This window comes from Podarcis bocagei (assembly GCF_964188305.1).
Source record: "Podarcis bocagei genome assembly, chromosome: 3".
In the NCBI taxonomy this organism is placed as follows: domain Eukaryota; kingdom Metazoa; phylum Chordata; class Lepidosauria; order Squamata; family Lacertidae; genus Podarcis; species Podarcis bocagei.
Window position 1 is genome coordinate 22161776 of NC_138127.1, and position 20718 is coordinate 22182493.

General features: G+C 42.1%; 1 protein-coding gene across 5 annotated transcripts in view; it reads left to right on the forward strand.

Annotated features, from left to right (window-relative positions):
- Nucleotides 1–20718, forward strand: part of ADGRB3 (adhesion G protein-coupled receptor B3) — a 466862-nt gene that overhangs the window by 177911 nt on the left and 268233 nt on the right. For all 5 annotated transcript variants that reach the window (XM_081186906.1, XM_081186903.1, XM_081186902.1 and 2 more), the window contains 4 exons: nucleotides 50–214; nucleotides 5144–5308; nucleotides 12468–12569; nucleotides 13176–13282. In XM_081186906.1, coding sequence (XP_081043032.1) covers nucleotides 50–214; nucleotides 5144–5308; nucleotides 12468–12569; nucleotides 13176–13282 — 539 coding nt within the window. The remainder of the gene's footprint in view (nucleotides 1–49; nucleotides 215–5143; nucleotides 5309–12467; nucleotides 12570–13175; nucleotides 13283–20718) is intronic.

Below are 20718 nucleotides of genomic sequence, written 5' to 3' on the forward strand. Positions count from 1 at the left end.
TGGTAAAGGTAATCTGGATTTTATCTCTGTTTTGTGTGTATTGCAATAGTTGATGGACAATGGCAAGAGTGGAGCGCTTGGAGTCAGTGCTCGGTGACCTGTTCCAATGGCACACAGCAGAGGAGTCGGCAGTGCACGGCAGCTGCTCATGGAGGCTCAGAGTGCAGAGGCCCATGGGCTGAAAGCAGGGAGTGTTACAATCCTGAATGTACAGGTACATAAGGTCCTCTCTAGGAGAGAGAGAAATGAAGGTTATTATGGGGAAATATTTCAGTTTGTTTAAAAATGTTAATTTTCCTTAAATAAATATTTTCCCCTTCTAAGAGGTTAGGATGATGCACAAGATCAACCCCACAAAGTGAGTTAGACTAAGAGATAGTGGCAAGGCCCAGGCTCACTCAGTGAGCTTCATGGCTGGGTGGCAATTTCACCCTTGCTCTCCCCACTACAGTATTCTAAGCACTCTTGACATTTCAGACCTTCACTCCATGGCAGCGTGACACATTCCTGCTACATCGCAGTCATAAGATGTGAGACAGGGCCTTTTTGGTGGTGGCTTCCTCTCCTTGAAACAAGCCTTCTAAGGAAGCTTGCCTGGTGCCAACTTTGTTATCTCTTTGGTGCCAAGTGAAGACCATTTAATTGGCCCAGACTTTTTAGTACTAGGGTGTTTTTTGGTTTTTTTTTTTTTTGTTTTAGTTTTCATGGTGGCCGTTTGGCGACCCTGCAAACTGCTTTTTTTAAAATAAAAAAACCCTTATATATAAAAGAAATAAATGAAAAACAGAACTCATTTAAAATCAAGGAAATGTTTAAAGTGAAGATAGAGTAATAACCACACTTGCTGTTACTGGATACATATATAACAGGGATCAGCAAACTTTTTCAGCAGGGGACCAGTCCGCTGTCCCTCAGACCTTGTGGGGGCCAGACTATATTTTTTTTTGGGGGGGGGGAATGAATAAATTCCTATGTCCCACAAATAACCCAGAGATGCATTTTAAATAAAAGCACACATTCTACTCATGTAAAAACACCAGTCAGGCCCCACAAATAACCTAGAGATGCATTTTAAATAACAGGACACATTCTACTCATCTAAAAACACGCTGATTCCCAGACCGTCCACAGGCCAGATTTAGAAGGTGATTGGGCCGCATCCAGCTCCTGCGCCTTAGCCATGATATAAATTAAGGTTAACTTGATTTTCTTTTTTTTTATATATAAAATTTTTATTGGGTTTTCCGCTTTTATAAAGACAATACAAACACAAAAATAACACAAGACACAAACATGTATAAATTCAGCAGATCCTCTTCTCATAACCTTGTTCCCTGACTTCCCCCCACCCCCCCCCTCGTGCATCCCAATTCCCAGGATTATATCAGCAAGTTGGTATTTCTCCTCTTAACCATCTTATTCATTTTGTTACCTCTTTTCTAATAAAAAAATTGATTTTCCTAAGTTGGACTTAAGTTCTCTTCCATCGATTTTTCATTTTGTCTTGATTAAAAGTCATATTAACCAAACCTGAAAGTCTTAAGAGTTTTTAAGAATCTCCTCTTCCCTCCCTCCCATCCCCGGTTTTTGTCCCTTCCCAATAAAAATCCAAAGTCAAGATTCTCAGCCTGGGTTCCTCACGTCCGAGGCTTTCAAGTCCCTTTCAGTCCCTCTCCGCCGGTCTTGTTGGTAGTCCTTTATGTCAGTCGTCGAGTCTGGAAAAAGATCTTTCACCATCAAAACATATTCTCTTTCCACAAGGAGATTTGAAAGCAACTGCTGGAGTATTTCCACAAAGCCTGTATCCTCAAAGTCAAAGTCCAAACGGAGGCCCCAATCATATTTCTTTATTTTAAGTTCCTGTATTCCATATTGTCCCAGAACCTCCTCCTTCTTCTTCTGCATCTTTCGCAGACTTGTGGTAGATGTGTTCCCAGAGTCTCCTTGCTTGTGTTCCACAGATGTCAGCTTTTGGTTGTTGCTTCCCAAGGTTACTTTCTCTTTTTCTTGTTTAGTCTCTTCCACCTCTGTAGACATTGTTTCCCATTCAGCTGTGGATTCTTTCTCATTCAGGTCCTCAATACAAACAGCAGAGTTGCCTGTTCCCAAGGTCATAATGTTAAGTTGTTTATTCATGGCTAAGCTCTGCTCTTGTAAGATTCCCACCAATTGAAACATCCTTTCGATTTCCACTAGTAACTTTCCATCCACAGCCATTGTATCCATTGTAGTTTCACAGAATTCCCCCTAGGGGGAATCTGGTTACTTATTAGTCTTTTCTCCAACAGTCCTTTAGCTTGTTATTGTTACTTTGTTTCCAACAATTTTAGCTCAATTATAACTCGTCTTAATCCAGAGGGATCTTAAATAATGATTTTTCCGCTTTAAACTGCCCGTTTGACAGCTTTGACAGCTGTCAAACTCCGCAGCTCTTACACAGGCACAAAGGCAGGACGTTCCCGAGCCCGGGAGGGGGGGTTGTTCAAAACATAAAGAGGGTCTCCAAAACTCCACTCTCCAGCACAAAATTTCCTTTAACTAAATCTTGAAAGTTAGTGTCCTTTTTAACTCACCCCACCAAGGGTAGGCTCTCCAGCTTAGCTCTTATGTCGTTGCTTAGATCGTCTGCAGGGGGGGGTGCGGACTTCCTTTTAGCACACCCCCCGGTCGTCTCCAATTCAGGGTAAAATTTTTAAAGTCCCAATCCGTCTTACTCACGGGTAATTCTTTCAGTCCAAATTTTCAAGGAAGAAAGTCAGCGCTCTCTGGTCATGGCTCGCGGCTTCGCTCCACCGAGGTAGCGGTCGACTCTCAGTGCCACGCCACCCCCGTATCCTCTCCGCAGCCTTTAAAAAGGCTCTTCGTGGATCAGGGGGGGGCGCTTAAGGCACCCGCCGAGTCTTCAGTCCGCAGGCTTCCGCGCCTGCGGTTTTTAAGGGTCCCCGCTTCGCCGGCGCGGCAAAGACCCGTCCTCAGCAGAGCCGATTCCCTCCGCAGCTCGGAGGGAATCCGCCATTTCCAGATCGCGTCAACCCGGAAGTCAGGTTAACTTGATTTTCTGCTGTCTGCAGGGATGTAATAATGAATAATAATACTGGTAAATACTGGGGGGGGGTGGAGTGTTAACTAGAGATTAATTGAGAATTAATTGAGAATAGAAGCAGCAACTGGAGTTCATTCAGCTTGGACATATCTTAAAAGGAGAGTGGGAAGCCAGTTTTGGAAAATTGTATTAAAAATTGAATTAATTTGACAATGATTTGTAATTATTTGGAAAATCAAGAAAAATAATTGGGGGGGGGGAATGAGAAACAAATGAGTAGCTGCCTCCAAGTGTGTTACTGAAGGTGAAAGTATACATTCCTTTTGACCGTTGGATCAGATGCCAAAGATGGCTCTTTATAAGGAAACCATGATTCCTCTATAGATTCTGGATTTCTTACATGTTTAATTTGTTTGGAAACAATTTTCAAATAGGGGGGGAAATATTCTTGAAATACACCTGAAAGATTAAAATACTCTGCAGGATGAGCAAAAGCTGCAAATTTCAGCTATTATAAACAGATTACATGGATTCTTTCTTAGGCCCTTCGAAATGAATATTTGTAGTGAGATAACACAGTGCCGAGGTATTAATGAAAATCATACTGAGAAAAACATAATAGATATGAACACAAAAAGCACATTCATTAACACAAAGAAAACAGGACAAAGAAATGTTAGGATACCAGTTTAAATAAACACAACGTGGGACAGCTGTATAAAATATTGTGCTTTTGTGGAATCTATGAAAACATGGTTTGCATTCTCAATCCACATTGACAGTGCTAATCTGCACATGATTATTCAGAAGTAAGCCCTATTCAGTTCAGGAAAACTTACCCCCGGGTAAGTGTGTTGCAGCCTACTGCAGCCATCTCCTTGCTGTGGAGATTTAAGCTAATTGACTTGCTTTAATGCTACCTTTCTCTTGGGGCTTGGGATGCTGTGTTCAGAGCCCAGAAAGGAAACTCAGTAATGTTTGGGTATGTGCCAACTGTGCCCTTAACTGGGCAAAGGGGGCGATAGAAAGTACTGGGCAGTGTGACATATGTTGTTTTCTGTATAAAGAAGGTGTGCACTTTTGCTTGGGTGCAGACAAGCGACCTTCAGGTGGTTTGAACCTAAGCTGGGTTGCAGCATCTATGCTTTGAAACTCTCTGCCTGTTAACATTAGGCAGGCACGTTCACTATACAGTGGTACCTTGAAAGAATCTATTCCAGAAGTCCATTCGACTTCCAAAATGTTCAGAAACCAAAGCATGGCTTCTGATTGGCTGCAGGAAACTCCTGCTGCCAATCGGAAGCCCATTCGGACATTCGGGTTCCAAAGAACGTTCACAAACCAGAACACTCACTTCTGGGTTTGAGGCGTTAAGGAGCCAAAACGTCTGAGTAACAAGGCGTTCACGATCCAAGGTACAACTGTAGTATTTGAGACACCTGCTAAAAACATTTTCTTTTTTATTTCATCAAGCCGATCCAGACATATAATTTAGGTTTTTTTAAAAAAAGGTTTCCTGATTTTATCTGCGTATTACTAATCATTGCTTTATATTATTTTATGTGTACACCATTTAGAGCTTTTTAAATTCTTATTTTTTCTAAATAGGTAAATACAATTTTAAAATGACCATTAGCTAATTTTAAACAGGTGGGCTGGTCTAAGGGAATGGCTAAACCAACAGTGATACAGTGGTACCTCGCAAGACGAATGCCTCGCAAGATGAAAAATGCGCAAGACGAAAGAGTTTTTCGTTTTTTGAGTTGTTCCGCAAGACGAATTTCCCTATGGGCTTGCTTCGCAAGACTTGCGAGCTCTTGCGAGTTTGTTTCCTTTTTCTTAAAGCCGCTAAGCCATTAATAGCCGCTAAGTCGCTAATAGCCGCTAAGCCGCTAATAGCCGTGCTTCGCAAGACGAAAAAACTGCAAGACGAAGAGACTCGCGGAACGGATTAATTCCGTCTTGCGAGGCACCACTGTATTGTGCTTGAGGGTGGGATAGGGGAAGTGTTGAATGACATTTTTGGGCTTGGTTTATGTACCTTAATATTTGTGATCATGCCACTTGTTCATATCATGATTATTGCCTTCTTCCAAGCAGCTAATGGTCAGTGGAATCACTGGGGTCACTGGAGTGGGTGTTCTAAGTCGTGTGATGGTGGCTGGGAGAAGAGGATACGAATATGCCAAGGAGCAGCTGTTACGGGGCAGCAATGTGAAGGAAGTGGAGAAGAAGTTAGACGGTGTAGTGAGCAGCGGTGCCCAGGTAAGAAGCTTATAGAATATTGCAGTTTGAGGTCCTAGTTGAACACGATCATGTGTAGCATTTACATTTAAGAATAAGACAACAGTTACCCAAAACCCATCAGAAACATTCCTGTGGTACTTTTTTGGGGGTAGAAATGTTGGGAGTTATATGTTTGGTCAGTGTACAAATTTTGTTACCCCACACTCACTCATGAATTCAATTTTGACTTTGACACAGAAGGCCATTCTAATGATCCAAAGGCAATGAGATACACAGCCAAATTAAGTTAGAATAATTTTGAGCAGAGGTGATGTAAGGGAGTGTTCTCCTATTGCGTTTGAGAGACAAAACCATGCAAGAACTGCTACATTACAGCTTAATTCCTGAAAGCATGATGAACATTGTTAGAAGTCATATTCACAAAAATTCACAATCCCAAGTGAATTTTTGGTGGGTGTTTGAAAACTCGGAAATTAAATGGTGATAGCTGACAGTCACTTTAAATATGATTAGCAGCCTTCCCATCTGTAAGTCTGAAAAGTGATTAAATGTACAACTGTTTGAAGGTTTTCATAAAATTCATCTGAGATGGTACACATTTACATGGGAATGCCAGTCAGATTCATGGCATCCATAGGGAAAACCTAGGAAGCTGCCTAATATCAGGACCATCTAGTCTCAATCATGTCTACTCTAACTGCGAGTGGCTCTCTTAAGTCCTCAAGAAGAAAGGTTTTTCTGATCACCTGCTACCTGGAGATTCTCAAAACTGAAGCTGGAAGCTTCAACATGTAAAGTACATGTTCTGTCATTAAGCAGCGGTCCTTTGCCTGTTATATATAGAATGAAAGCTATGCAAGAGAGACGTCTTAAAATAATAATAAAAACATGCAGGACTACTATCCAGTCAAAGCACTTTTAAGTCTCATTTATTTCAATGGGAATTTAAGTATGTCTTTAAATCATCCAGTGAAATCACTTAAAAACACTTAAACATACTTAACTTTGGCTAATTTGTGTTCAGATATAATTATGGATTTTTCTTCTTCTTGGAGAAGGCAAATTTTAGTTAAATCGTCTGAAATAATAACTGGGCAAAATTAATTGGTGAATATTACTCTTTCTATCCCTGGTTTTCTGCAAACAACAAATTAAGAAGCTGTTCATCTAACTGTTATGCACCATCCAAATTATACTTTCTGAATACCCCCTTCCTTCTCATTGTGTGTATCATATACATATAAAATAAACCAGCTAGTAAAACATGAACTATAAAACCACAAATATAGCAGCAAATTAACAAACAAGTTTGTGCAACAAACAAGGTTTATTATAATTCCCGGGTAGCTGGGTAGCTTGACCTAAAGTTTTAATACTTAACAAATTGTTGTTCCCTATTCTGAAATTCATCAAGCAGGTTGGTTTCATTGAACCTTCCCAATAGATGAAAATTTAACCTATGTTGGGAGGAATTGTTGTTGGGCTCAACAGAGCTTTGTTTCTCTACTCCTTTTTGGTGAGTGTATATGGGTGCTTAAGGAGACAGTGCATAATGGAACAGGGCATGTGCAACCATCTATTATGGGCAATGGGAAGTGTATCGCTTTAAGATGCTGCACATTTTTTGAACTGCAGTGGCTATGAGAACACACACACACTTCAATAAAGCATAGGGCAAATGTGAATTGTTTCAGTAAGAAGAGCTTCAGATGAACAGCATGGAAAATATTTCTCACCGCTAGTAATTATTTCAAACATATACAATTTCCAAAGATTGCTACAAGTTTCCGTATTTTTTGCTCTATAAGACGCACCCAACCATAAGACGCACCTTGTTTTAGAGGAGGAGAACAAGAAAAATAATATTATCTCCCTCTCTGCTCAGCGCCTCTCCAGCAAAGCGGGAGGAGCAACGGAGCCCCCTCCAGGAGGCTTCGGGCGGCTATCCCTGAAGCCAGGAGAGCAAGAGGGATCGGTGCATTGCTCTCCTGGCTTCAGCGAAAGCTGCGCAGCCTGCATTTGCTCCATAAGACGCACACACACTTCCCCTTACTTTTTAGGAGGGGAAAAGTGCGTCTTATAGAGCGAAAAACACGGTACATGTACTGTAAATAGTAGATGATGTTCACCAATTAAGTCTATGGTCTTGATTCAATCAAGGCCACCAATTAGGATGCTTATAGGAATTGCGCATGTTATTAGCATCAACACCTTGAGCACCTAATGGTGGGAAAGTGGAATATGACTGAATAAATAATTTAAGACTTGATGCAGACACAGTTATTATTGACATATAGCTACATAAAAGTTATAGTTGAAGAGTTTCACCTGGATGCAATCCTGTACAACTCACATTATACCAGTACCAGAAATACACTGTTGCTATAGCCATTGCCAGTGTGTACTCAGCCTCGGAAGAAAGGGGGAAAACACAACACCAGAGCACCCAAAGAAGGGATAAAAAGACACACGTGCAGCATCTCACTGCCGCAGTCCATCACTCTGGGACTGGGCTGGCCATGATCCCCAAACACCTCACAGACAGACACAGCCAATTCAGAGACATGTCTATTACTCACGTGGCTCCCAACATATAAGGAATTGCAGAGAACTGGGCTGCAGTCAAAGGCACAAACAAGGGAACCATGTGACACCATTCATTAAAGCAGCCACAAGCACACTCAAGAGGTTTTTGGTTCTTTTTAAAAAAAGGTAAAGGACCCCTGGATGGTTAAGTCTAGTCAAAGGCGACTATGGGGTTGCGGCACTCATCTCTCATCAGCTCATCAGCTTTTAGGCTGAGGGAGCTGGTGTTTGTCCACAGACAGCTTTCCGGATCATGTGGCCAGCATGACTAAACCGCTTTTGGTGCAATGGAACACTGTGACGGAAACCAGAGCACACGGAAACGCCATTTACCTTCCCGCCACAGCAGTACCTATTTATCTACTTGCACTGGCATGCTTTTGAACTGCTAGGTTGGCAGGAGCTGGGACAGAGCAACGGGAGCTCAACCCGTTGCGGGGATTCGAACCGCCAACCTTCCAGTCGGCAAACCCAAGAGGCTCAGTGGATTAGACCACAGAGCCACCCGCGTCCCTTTTTTGGTTCTAAACTCCCTAAGGGTGAAATATTGTTCTCCCTCCACCTGCCAAGGGTAGGAAGACAGCAATGCAGCCAACACAAACAAGAAGTGGTAACAGCAATGGAACTCTGTGATGCAGTCTACAAAGCAGGCATGCTCCAACCCAGGATCTTTTAATTTCAGTGATGTTTTCTGGAGGTTGAAAGCTTCTATTTGCTTTTACGGTATTTTAAAAGGCATTATTCACACTTCGTTTAATTTTGAAGCGAAACAAATATGTCAAGTAAGGAACAGACTTTGCATAACTGCTTCTCAAATCTGGGGGGCGGGAAGAACTACCCATAATATAGAAATGTTTGTGACTAGATAATTAATGTATGCAATGGCTCGGCAGGTTTGGAGCTAACCTAAAGAAGAGGGTCCACCAGCACTTTTGTTGAAGTACAACTATGATTTCTTTTTGAATTAAGAAGATTCAGTGGCGGAGATGGAAACACTGCAGTGATATGTGACACAGAATGAATGACAAGCTACGGTTCTGCAGATTCTATGGGGAAAGCTATGGCAGTAAAAGTGCAATAGGAGGGCTTTGAATGCATGGAAGTGGCCTCAGTCAGGATCTTGCATAGCCACTATCAAGCCTGCCTCTTTCTCCACTGCTCCTCCCCATACTTGCCCTCATTACAGCCCTCAGTCACTCTTCGGCTTTCTACAATACAGTGGTACCTCAGGTTACATGCTTCAGGTTACATACGCTTCAGGTTACAGACTCCGCTAACCCAGAAATAGTACCTTGGGTTAAGAACTTTGCTTCAGGATGAGAACAGAAATCGTGCTCTGGCGGCGCAGTGGCAGCAGGAGGCCCCATTAGCTAAAGTGGTGCTTCAGGTTAAGAACAGTTTCAGGTTAAGAACGGACCTCCGGAACGAATTAAGTACTTAACCTGAGGTACCACTGTATTGCAACAGCAGCAGGCAGGGGTGGGGGGCATAGGATGCACATTGATCAGGGAGCCTAGTTAAGAGTTGCTCAGCCACCCCCTTTTAATCTTGGACCCAAATAGGCATGAGCAGAGGCATGACTCCAATACATGTCTGTCGCTTTGGTTTCCCAAAACTGCAGTTGAATATGCACAAATGATAGCAAGCAAAAAGAGCAAATGAAGCTTTCACAAGCAGAAATAAGCTTGATGTGCATCTCTCTGAGCCCATTTCTTCTCTTTCCTTGTATATTTTATGCTTATGCAGCAGTGCGGGAATCAAAATATACTTTGTATCATGATTCCTATGAAATAACTGAGGGTGCTTGTCTATGCATTTGGCTGCCTAATGTCTCTCTGCAAACTTTGGTAAAAATCCAGCAGAATATATCCAATATATGCATACAGCTATGCCAGTAGTCCTGGTGTCCATGCGGAAACTTCGTTGCTCATATGCAGTTCCAGAGTCTGCCTCAATCGCAGGGTGTATTCCAGAGAACGTTGCAGCCACCTGGTGCAGTCTGCAGGATATGCTTGGCTGTGTTTCTGATTATGACTATACCAAACTAGGTGAAGAAAGCAAAATATTGAAATGAAGTGCTGTCTTTCCTACAGAGTCATCTATAATACAGAGACATATCATTTGGGACATTTTTCCTCTTCTTTCAGATGAGGCATTAGGCTGGCTGTGAGATTGTAGATGCAGTAATGTGCTGTTCCAATTAAGGGAGAGGCTCAGTCATAAAGCTGTGTTTTGCAAGCAGAACACCCCACATTCAAACCATGTTATTTCTAGCTAAAAATATGGTAATGACCTCTGCCTGAGACTCCAGAGAGCTGCTGCCAGTTAGAGGGGAGACAACATTAAGTTAGATGGGCAGATAGCCTGACCCTGGTATAAACCCGCTTTCTGTATTTCTAGAAGGAGTAAATTTGCACTTCTTAGTTATGTGTGGCTTTGTGTTTTTTAAAATCCAAATATGCACACAGATCCCTTAACACATATTCGTTCCTGTTAGCAAAGGTGCTGGATTCCATCCAGCTTTGGGGGTTCGTGTGATGTCATGTGATGCCATGTGGCAGGAGAAGACTGTGAGGCCTGCCATGACTGTGGAGAGGTCTTGAAAGGCCTGGTGGGCCCAATGCAGCCACAAGGAGTTCCATCGCAGGCTGCAGAATATTCAGGGTGCCTGGCCCCCTCCTTGAAAATTTCAGGGGGGGCCCTCAGCCCCTTGCCTGCCTGTTAGTGTTAGGTATGTTAATAATATGTTTTTTTTCCAAAAGCAGCATGGATAAAAGCAATACAAATATTAGTTCCAGAATGTGCAGGAGTGTCCACCCCAAAGACCCATGGAGTGGTATTCAACTAAGTTTTACTCAGAGGAGACAAACAGGAATTAATGAACTAAACATTACCGTTCATTTCAGTGGGTCTGCTTTGAGTAGAACTTAGTTGAACACCACCCATTAGATTTAATAAACATATCTCATCACAAGTTATACCCATACCCTAGTGCTACTGTAAGAGAAGACACCAGTACGAAACCCTCCTGTGGGGAAAGAACAGAACACTTTAGAATTATTTTTTCTACGGCACTTAGGATAAAATGAAAACAACTCCTTTTCTTAAACATTTGCCATTAAGACATATTCTTGCTCTTCTGGCACTGTCAGCTTTCTTAAGGATTTGAGAGAGCTGATGCTGAAGCATATTTAGCAACCTATTTTATGCACTTCATATTGGCATTGCTGAAACAGCTGCTAGGATATGTTTGTCAAGGCACTAACTTGTTGCCACCGGGGGTCTTGCTCATTTCCATGAAATGTGTTTTGTTTGTAACCTCATGGTAAGAATCAAATTGTTTCAAGTAGACAGGGGTCACCTCCAGGCTGTTACTGTTTTGTGGGAGGGATTCAGTCACATACTGGAAATGTAGACTTGCAGATTTAAAGCAGATTCAAGTGCTGCAGTGGAATAAAAAAGAAATTCAACTTCAAAAAAAACTCAGACTTTTGTGGTTAGGAAAGTGACAGGGAAAAACACAAAAAACCCGCGTTACAACGATTGATAGGAAGAAATATAACCTCTGTGTAAGCAAATCAGGAGCAAATGAGGATGAATGCTTATTACCTTAGAACCACCTTGCAAGCACATCAGGATGAATACTCAATAAGCAGGTTTCAAAAGCACATCAAAAAGTGCAAGTAGATAAATAGGTACCGCTCCGGTGGGAAGGTAAACGGCGTTTCCGTGCGCTGCTCTGGTTCGCCAGAAGCGGCTTAGTCATGCTGGCCACATGACCCGGAAGCTGTACGCTGGCTCCCTCAGCCAATAAATTAAGATGAGCGCCGCAACCCCAGAGTCGGTCACGACTGGACCTAATGGTCAGGGGTCCCTTTACCTTTTATTGAGAAGCCAAATTACTTTCTCATATAAATATATGAACAGCAAAATAGTTGCCCAATGAACCTGTTGCAGAAGTAGGACTACACAACCATGCATGATATACATACACAATAATGGATGTGGTGATTGAATGTTCAAAATATTGGGTTGGGCCCAGGTGTTCTGCTATTGTTGGTGGAGGGGGAAGGGGAGGTGAGAGATGCAGATACAAGAGTTGTTTACACTGCAGTCTTAATTTAGTATTAAACCAGTTTAATTGCCCTGCTTCCCCAAGACACTCTGAAGTGATGGTTTGATGATGGTATGTTTGGATGGTGGCCTTCTCTTTGAGAGGTCCCTCTCACTCCCTCACAGGGCATTGGATAAAAACCTCAGGAGGGATAGCCACATTAGTCTGTTGCATCAACTGGCTCCAAAGCATGTGCCAGGAATGGGGAACTTTTTTTCATCTCAAACACCACATTCCCCCACAAAGAACTTTCCAGGGACTGCATACCAGTTGTGTAGGTGGAGACAAAGACACAAGTGGGCGGATCAATGCTACATTCCAGCCACACACATGTCATAGGTTTCTACACACACACACACACACACACACCTCCCTTCTATCCAAGAAAGTAAGAGACATTATCATAATTCAAGGACACATTCGGGCATGTATGTTTGTCAAACACTCTATTCACGTTCCACATTTTTAAAATTACAGCACCTTATGAAATATGCCCTGAAGATTATTTGATATCGATGGTCTGGAAAAGGACCCCAGCAGGAGACCTCGCATTCAATCGGTGTCCTCTTAATGCTACAGGTACTTTTATTTTGTTTTGTTTTTTAAATCCAGCATGCATGAGTATTATAAAATAAAAGGGGTTATAACTACGTATATGAGTATTACAAAATAAGAGGGGGTTGTAGCCAAGTGCATTATAAACAGAGTAGATCTACTGCAATTAATGAACTTAATTATGTCCATTAATTTCAATAGGTCTGCTTTGAATAAGAGCAACATTGGATTCAACCCACGTTTTTGAAATAAAAAACATAATGTTTCTGTGACTGACTTTTCATTGTTTTCCCCAAACCCTAACTAACCATCTAGATGAAATGTGTTAAGTTGCTATATTACACGCTTAGCAGCCTTGTATTAAACAGTAATGACAGTAATTGATACAGCATATAGTAGAGCCAGCTTGCTGGAAATTATGGCACCCTCTTTTCAAATTAAAGAATGCTTTAAAGGTCAAGCATTGCAGAAAAAAACACGAATGGGTGCTAATTCTTCCTTGCATGAAATTGTATTTGTGTGTGCGTGCCTGAAAAGAATATGGAATTATTCTGACTGGGCTTCTTTGGCTCTGACTGTTGTTTCTGTTCCATAAATGCCTTTCCTCTCTCTATTCTTTGTGACTCACAGGCACCACTAGCAGACGCTGCTCTCTCAGTCTTCATGGAGTGGCCTTCTGGGAACAACCTAGCTTTGCTAGATGCATATCAAATGAGTACAGACACTTGCAGCATTCAGTAGGTGCAAAGCCAGCTTTAGTACTTGCTCTATTTATTCCTTGCTAAAAACAAAAACATCGGCATTAATGGGATTAACTGTTTGCTCTCCTGTCAGATCTGCTGTTTTAAAGGACAGAAATGCTACTAAGGAGATGGGAAAAAAGATAAAAATCAAATAGACTTAATTTATTTTCCTCCCACCTTTCTTTTTTTCTCTCTCTCTTTTTAACCACCGTCAGAGTTCCTGTAACTGTTAGAACATTGCAGAGTTTCTGGGTTTTTCATTACTCCCTTTATAAAATGTTTATAGGGACTGGAAGGCAAAGAACATATTTAGGTTTATTGGGAAACGTGACAGTGAATAAATTAGATTTACTGGAGCTACAGTGCAACATTTTATAACTCATTCAGCACTTTAATGCCATGCTCATAAATCAGTGACACTGATGGATCTTTCTTTGTTCAAATGTTGCTCTTCGGCTGGGCACAACTACGATAGCACAAAATTACCATAGGAGAGACACACACACACACAGCCCCCTACCTAAAGCAGTAGGACTTCAACTTCACATGTTGAAGTGCTGGGTGCTTTCCAAAAGTTAATTAAAAGCCTTATAAAAATAGCATGCAAATTAATTTTCCCTGATTTATAAATGACTATTTGGACTTGTTCCTTGCAAAGGTGTCATTAGTGCTTGTTGGTGCAAATTTTAAAAAAAAAAATCCATGGCGAGTAAACGTGCCCTTTAATATATTTTCTTGGCATATTTCTTTTTACCCTTCGTATTTGTACTGTTTCATTAACAGAAAGGTGCCCATCCTGATATGTGCTGGTCCTTTTCTTAGCCTCCAATACATGCACACAATCAGGGGCAGTGGCAGGGATTGGCATCACTGGGCAACTGCCAAAGCCCATTTACCAACAGGAGGGCAGCTGCCAATTTCTGGAGCTCTCTGGCCCTGATGCTGCTCTTTCTTGATGAGTGAGCAAATAAACAGCAACGGGGGGCGGGAGGTGAGGGAGAAAACAGCAGTCTTTCTTTGCTTCGCCCTTCTGGGCATCCGTGCAAGCTGGGCTCAGAGGAAGGGGGCAAGCGAATCAGTAGTGGTCCAGAGGAAGGGGCTTGACTGAGAACAGCTTGCTCAGAGATCCCCCTGAAACTTGGAACTGACACTGTACACTGTAGTGATGTCTACGTTTCTACGTGATTTCTACGTTTTTGACTACAAAATGTAGACACTTCACTGTTTCTTGTGAGAGCGTTAACAGATGACAATTTTGCGTTTCTCTTCATTCAGTTCCCTTGGTGCTCAGGCAAGGGTTGTAATGGCATGCTACAGAATGATAGTGGAATTTGGACCATGATGTGGAAACTCCTACAGAAAAGATACATGGCTATGGAAACTGAAAGCTAGAGGGCCTAGTAGCTACAATATGCCACCATCCCATGCTCTTCAGATGTTTATAGCCTCTTTATATTGCTCGTCACTACCTCATTCTCTGTCAAGAAATTATGTGTGCTTTGAGTTTCAGCCTTAATCAGATATGCTGTTTCTTAGAAGGAAATGAGGAGCATATTCACCAGCCCTGTGTCAGTTCAGTGGCTGACTAACCTGCAGGAGATGAATGGAGAATTAAATCCCATTTTGAATTCTCTGGGTATTAGGCATTTATCTATTTCCATTTAGGAAGGATTACAGGAGGAGGAGGAGGGTTGTAATTATTATTAGTAGTAGTAATGATGATACATCTTACAGTGTTTGTTTTCATTTTCATCCTACTGCAGCTTTCAAATGCAAAACTGTGGGATTTGTCTTCCAAGGCAATAAACATAGACAGATACTAGGCCTTTTGGGATGCAACGTTCCCAGCTTCTGGGAACAAGGCCAATTCCACGTGTTCCTCCTTCATTCCTCCCCTAACATGCCACCTTCAACATGGTTGTTCTGCTTTCTTTAAACCATGGTTTCCCACTATGCCCCAAATGGGGAACTGTCGTTTAATGGTGGATTTTAGATCTTGGTTTGATCCTGCTTTAAGAACCTGCTTAGTAAAGCCATCATTAAATTATAGTTCCCCATCCTGCAGTTAGATGTAATGGGAAACCATGGTTCAAAGAGGCCAGGTTCATAGCACCATAAAGAATAACTTGAGGGAAATGAGCAAGGCAGTATGGGTGAAGGGATCACAGGGACCTGAGGCTCATTCCTGCCTTAATCAACTATGGCTTAGGATGCCAGGAATGTCGCATCCAAACTGGCCAATTTTGACCTAAAGTGATACACAATTAGAAAGAAAATGAACATATCTGTGAACTCTAGATAGTCTGGAAGGGCATACAACACTTATCTTCTTGGTCAAAGCTATATCTCAGCCTGACATATTGGGAGCCATGAAGGTAACTCTCTCATTCTCATATATATATATATATATATATATATATATATATATATATATATATATTTCTGTGCTCCTTCAAGTTCATGCCATAATTTTGCTTTCACTCTTCCCTCACATTCTTGCAAATGCCAAGATGAAATGTAATTTGATCAAAAGAACTCTGAGGTGAATAATGATTTGCTTCAGCTGCAGCTCATTAGAGCTGATTTCAATTTTTTCCAAATTATATTACAAGGGCCGCATATCATCCAGTCTCTCTCTTCCTCAGCGAAATGAGTGTTCTGAAACCGGGAATGAAAGGCTTCCTCTTTCACAATTTATTCCTTCCCCAGACAGTTTATTAAAAAGGAGTCAGCCTAAAGTTATTATTATTATTATTTATTTTAAATGGATTTGAATTTGGAATGATGGTCATCCACTCTCTGCAAAGGCTCGTTATTTTTAGTACTGGCTTTTGTTCCAAAATCATCTCCTCTCCACTCCCTATATTGTGCTTAACCAAGGACCAACTTGTAAACTTGTAGTTAGCTAAATTCTCCTCTTAAGAAGCATCTGTAACCCTGTACCCCCCCCCCCCCGGGGAGGGCTGTTGTTTGAACCCATTCTTTGTTTGCAAAAGGTCTCAGGGTCAATCCCTGATTTCACCAGGTAGGGTTCTGAAAGGCTACATAAAGGCTCCTTGGAGAGTTACTGCCAGTTGGTTTCATTAATATTGAGCTAGATAAACCAGTGGTCTACCATGTTATACAGAAGCTTCCTGTGTTCTTATGTACTAAGACATTCCTCACCAACTGCTTCTTCTGATATCTTCTGTGTTTTTATGAGTCACTTACAGATACATGTAAAGGGTAAAGTCTCCTCTGTTCAATACAGTTTTACTCTCTACTGGTGCCACACATATTTGCCATAACTACTACAATTGTTCCCTGATTGCACGTATATTTTTAGCAAAACCAGACTGCAATCAAAGGATGCACCCCAATTCTTTTATATGAGAAAAGGGAAGAAATAAAAGCCATTTAATTTTTCTTGAAAAGGGGACAATCACATGAGGTCTTCCTTGTATGCTCTAGAGTGCACCATAGTTTATCTAATTCCAGGAGAGTAACTGCCTTAGGCCTCATCTGCATTATACATTTACTAGCAGTGTCATACTATTTTAAACAGGTATGGCTTTTTCCAAAGAATCTTGGGAACTGTGGCTTGTTAAGGGTGCTGAGAGTTGTTAGAAGATCTCTCAAAGAGCTATAATTCTGAGTGGTTTAACAGTCATCCCCCTTTCCCAGAGAATTGTGGCTCTGTGAGGGGAATAGAGGTCTCCTAACAACTTCTAGCACCCTTAGCTACAGTTCCAAGGATTCTTTTGAAGAAGCCATAGCTGCTTAAAATAGTATGCTGCTACTCTCAATTTATAATGCAGATGATGCCCATTCTGCTAGAGGAAGCCCATTCAAGGATGCCTGCTAGCATTTCCTCCCCAAAATCAGTTTTGGATGGTTGGGAAAAACCCCATAATAGTGGGGGCAGGGAAGGGAGATCTTTCCATCTGGCAAGCAAAAATGGAACAATCTCCTCAGTGCTATATTTAATTCCACCCTTTGTTTCCTGTAGCAAAAACAAACAAAAAAACCCACACAAACCAATTGTGTTTTCAGGCCTAAAGTAGTTCTTGCTTCAATCAGTTTGTCATGCAGATAAACTACATTGGCTGGAAAGACCATGCATCTTATAAAGGCCTCTCTTTTGCTTTCCCTGCATTAATCATAGCCAACCATTCATGGGAGACAGGCTCAACATCAATTTAACCTTCATGTATATAAACATCAAGGGACGCGGGTGGCACTGTGGGTTAAACCACAGAGCCTAGGACTTGCCGATCAGAAGGTCGGTGGTTCGAATCCCCATGATGGGGTGAGCTCCCGTTGCTCGGTTCCTGCTCCTGCCAACCTAGCAGTTTGAAAGCACATCAAAGTGCAAGTAGATAAATAGGTACCGCTCCAGCGGGAAGATAAACGGCATTTCCGTGCACTGCTCTGGTTCGCCAGAAGCGGCTTAGTCATGCTGACCCGGAAGCTGTACGCCGGCTCCCTCGGCCAATAAAGTGAGATGAGCGCCGCAACTCCAGAGTCGGTCACGACTGGACCTAATGGTCAGGGGTCCCTTTACCCTTTACCTATATAAACATCAAATTAATCCTTTCCCATCATAAGGACTAGCAATATTTGTGGCAAGATTTTTTTGTTGGCAAGAGACTTGTGAAGCTTAAGCATTCAGCAAGCAGCAGCTTTAGCACATTAACACTTCCATATATTTAAACTCTTAATCTTATTGCTGTCTTTTGCTCTGCCAACAGCTCTTTAACTTAATGCAGGATCCTTGAAGAAATAGCTGCCCAAGCAAAGCATACCAAGTTTTATAAACAGGAAATCACCAAATGAGGGGGGGGGAATAAGGTGTACACCAAAAGAGGTGGAAAGAAAGGCCACCCCAGGAGTAGTCAGATTGCACAATCATACAAATAATGTAGACAAATTTGTATAATTTAATTTGGTTAGTGTGGTTCTGACTGCAAGATAGTTGAGTTGTGGTTGATTTGGAGTGGTTGCTCTGGTGAGAGGAAGGGGGATATGGGGGCCAAATGATGTATGATCTGGAGACAACTTTTTGTTTACTTCAGTGCAGCCCTAAGGACCTGTTAATTTGATCAGGAAGCTGTCCTAGAAGAGGGGAGGTTAACCCTCTCTCCTTTCCCCCATCCCAGGTAGACCCAGCAGTTGTTATTAGCTCTGTTGAGGGCGTGGGAATTCAAGGAACTATGCTAAACAGGTGTCCCCCATTTATGTGGGGGTTAAGTGTAACTGGGAAGCACTCTCTAAAAAGCATATAAATACCCGTTTCCCCCTGCTCTCCAGCTCCTTCTCTCCAATCCAGACCAAAGTATCTAGAGTTGAAGCACTGGGGCTGGCTGGAGGACACATAGGAAAGCAGTTGCACCAGTTGTTAGGCAGGGAGGCTGAGCAGCCTAAACAAAGCCCTGCTGCACTTTTGGGGGCCTCCTCTGTCCCCATTCACATCCTCTTTGGGCTCCAGGAGCCACGGGGGGACTCCAGCTCTCCTCCCATCATTTCCTGGTATGATTATATTTATTTATTTACTTCCCAGCACCACATGTTTGTGTGGTCATGCACAAGTTGGTAGGGTGTAATTGCGTGGGGAGGAGCATGTACTCTCTAGGAAGCAGTTCCATTTGAGGAAGCATTGACTCCATCCTCCTCAAGCCGTACCTCCCTGATCAAATTAGCAGGCCCCTGTGGCTGCTTTGAAGCATAGAAAAGGACATCAGATCTCACCTTGGTTCAACTGTGTCATATCTTGTTTGGCCCCAAGACATGAAGGAAACAAGCCACTGTCAACTCATTAAAACACACACCATCTGATGCAGAACAAAACCTATTGGGGTTATTTTTATTTTTAGCATGGTTATGTGTTTCACAGAAAATGTGCCAAATTCACAAGTGTTGAATTCTAGCAGTAGCTGGAAAAGAAGAGTTGGGAGCACAACTAAGTGCACCACAGCTTCGCCAGTCCAGCACCTCACATGTCAGTTGATGAGGGAGAAGTGGATGTGGCATTGCTAAAATGGCCTTTCAGACCAAATGGAGAGGCCCAGATGGTCTAATTAGGCCCATGGGATGGAGGATCCCCACCACTGCTTTGCGTGGCCATTCTGTAGACCAAGGTTACAAATACTTGTCCTGTACATGATTCAGGGAGAGGTGCTTCAAAGAGACTTATGCATAGGATGTTTGCATCTGTTGTCCACACTTCATGTTTGCTGTTAAAAAATACTATGCCTCGCATGGCATAGTCATGGAAAATGCCATGGCAGCAAGTGTGCAATCGTCAAGGCAGTAGCTTGTCCCCTCATGTATGCTGAGTGTTCCGTTATCACAAAACAGCTATTCCTAATCCTGTGCTGCAGCAGTATTTATTTCCAGACTTCATCCTGCAATGGAAGACTTTAGAGGTCAAGAGTTAGCGCTCATGTACTAATGTTGTGTGTAATGAAAGGGACATAAAGAGATACAGGAGCGGAAGGAAATGCAGAGAGTTCATCCTCTGGCTTCTAAAAAGTTCACACCAAGGCAATTTCTTGCGGTGAAAAATTCTGCATAAATATAACTGCTTTATACTTCCTTTTCTTCCACATCTTTCCTTTGAAAGGTGTTCAAGAAAGCCTGTATCAGGAGTTTGAGCATTCCCCAGATATGATAGATACACATTGTTCGGTTGTCAGATATTGGCCAGAGGACCAGGAAGTTCAATTTATGCTGTGTTGCTAGGGTAGCCAGTTGAAGAAGGCATGGCTCCTGCATCTTTAATAGTTGTGTAGAGAGGGCATGTGAGCAGAAGCTGATTGCCATGCATGCTTCACCTGCTGAAATCCCCCCTTATATGGAACTATTAAGCTCATCTTTTTCACCTGGCCACCTTAGCTGTTGCAGAATCCCCAAAACCCAACAGGTTCCTAAATGCCTATCATTATTCTGCTACAGAAACAGCTTAAACAGCATGTTTTGCATTGAATTCTGATTCCTGTGTATTTTTGAGGCTTTTAGACCACCTTCTGTCTTAAATGCAGGATGATGGTAAGTTTGATTGCACTGTCCTAATTCCCAGCACTGGATTTTGTTTGTGACTGTTTATCTTGCATGACTAAAAAAAAAGTTGTTTTGAAGTGTATGTTCTTTAGCCTTTTTCAAAAGGTTAATTCTTAAGAACTGTACTTTTATTTAGATACAGGATGAGTTGAAAGTACATCAGCTGTTCTATGCAGATGGGGGTGGGCGAGCTCAGTGGTGGTTCTTTATCAGAAGCGGCAAGAGGTAAAATGTGGGAAGGGATTATCACAGAAATGGGGTTGCAGGGAGTATGGAGCCAACTGGCTGCATATTCTAGTTGCCACACATCACAGAGAAATGTTTGACTACCATTTCCACTGCTGTTAGCATCTTGCCATTTCAAGGGCATGGAGAAATTCAACAGCAAATAA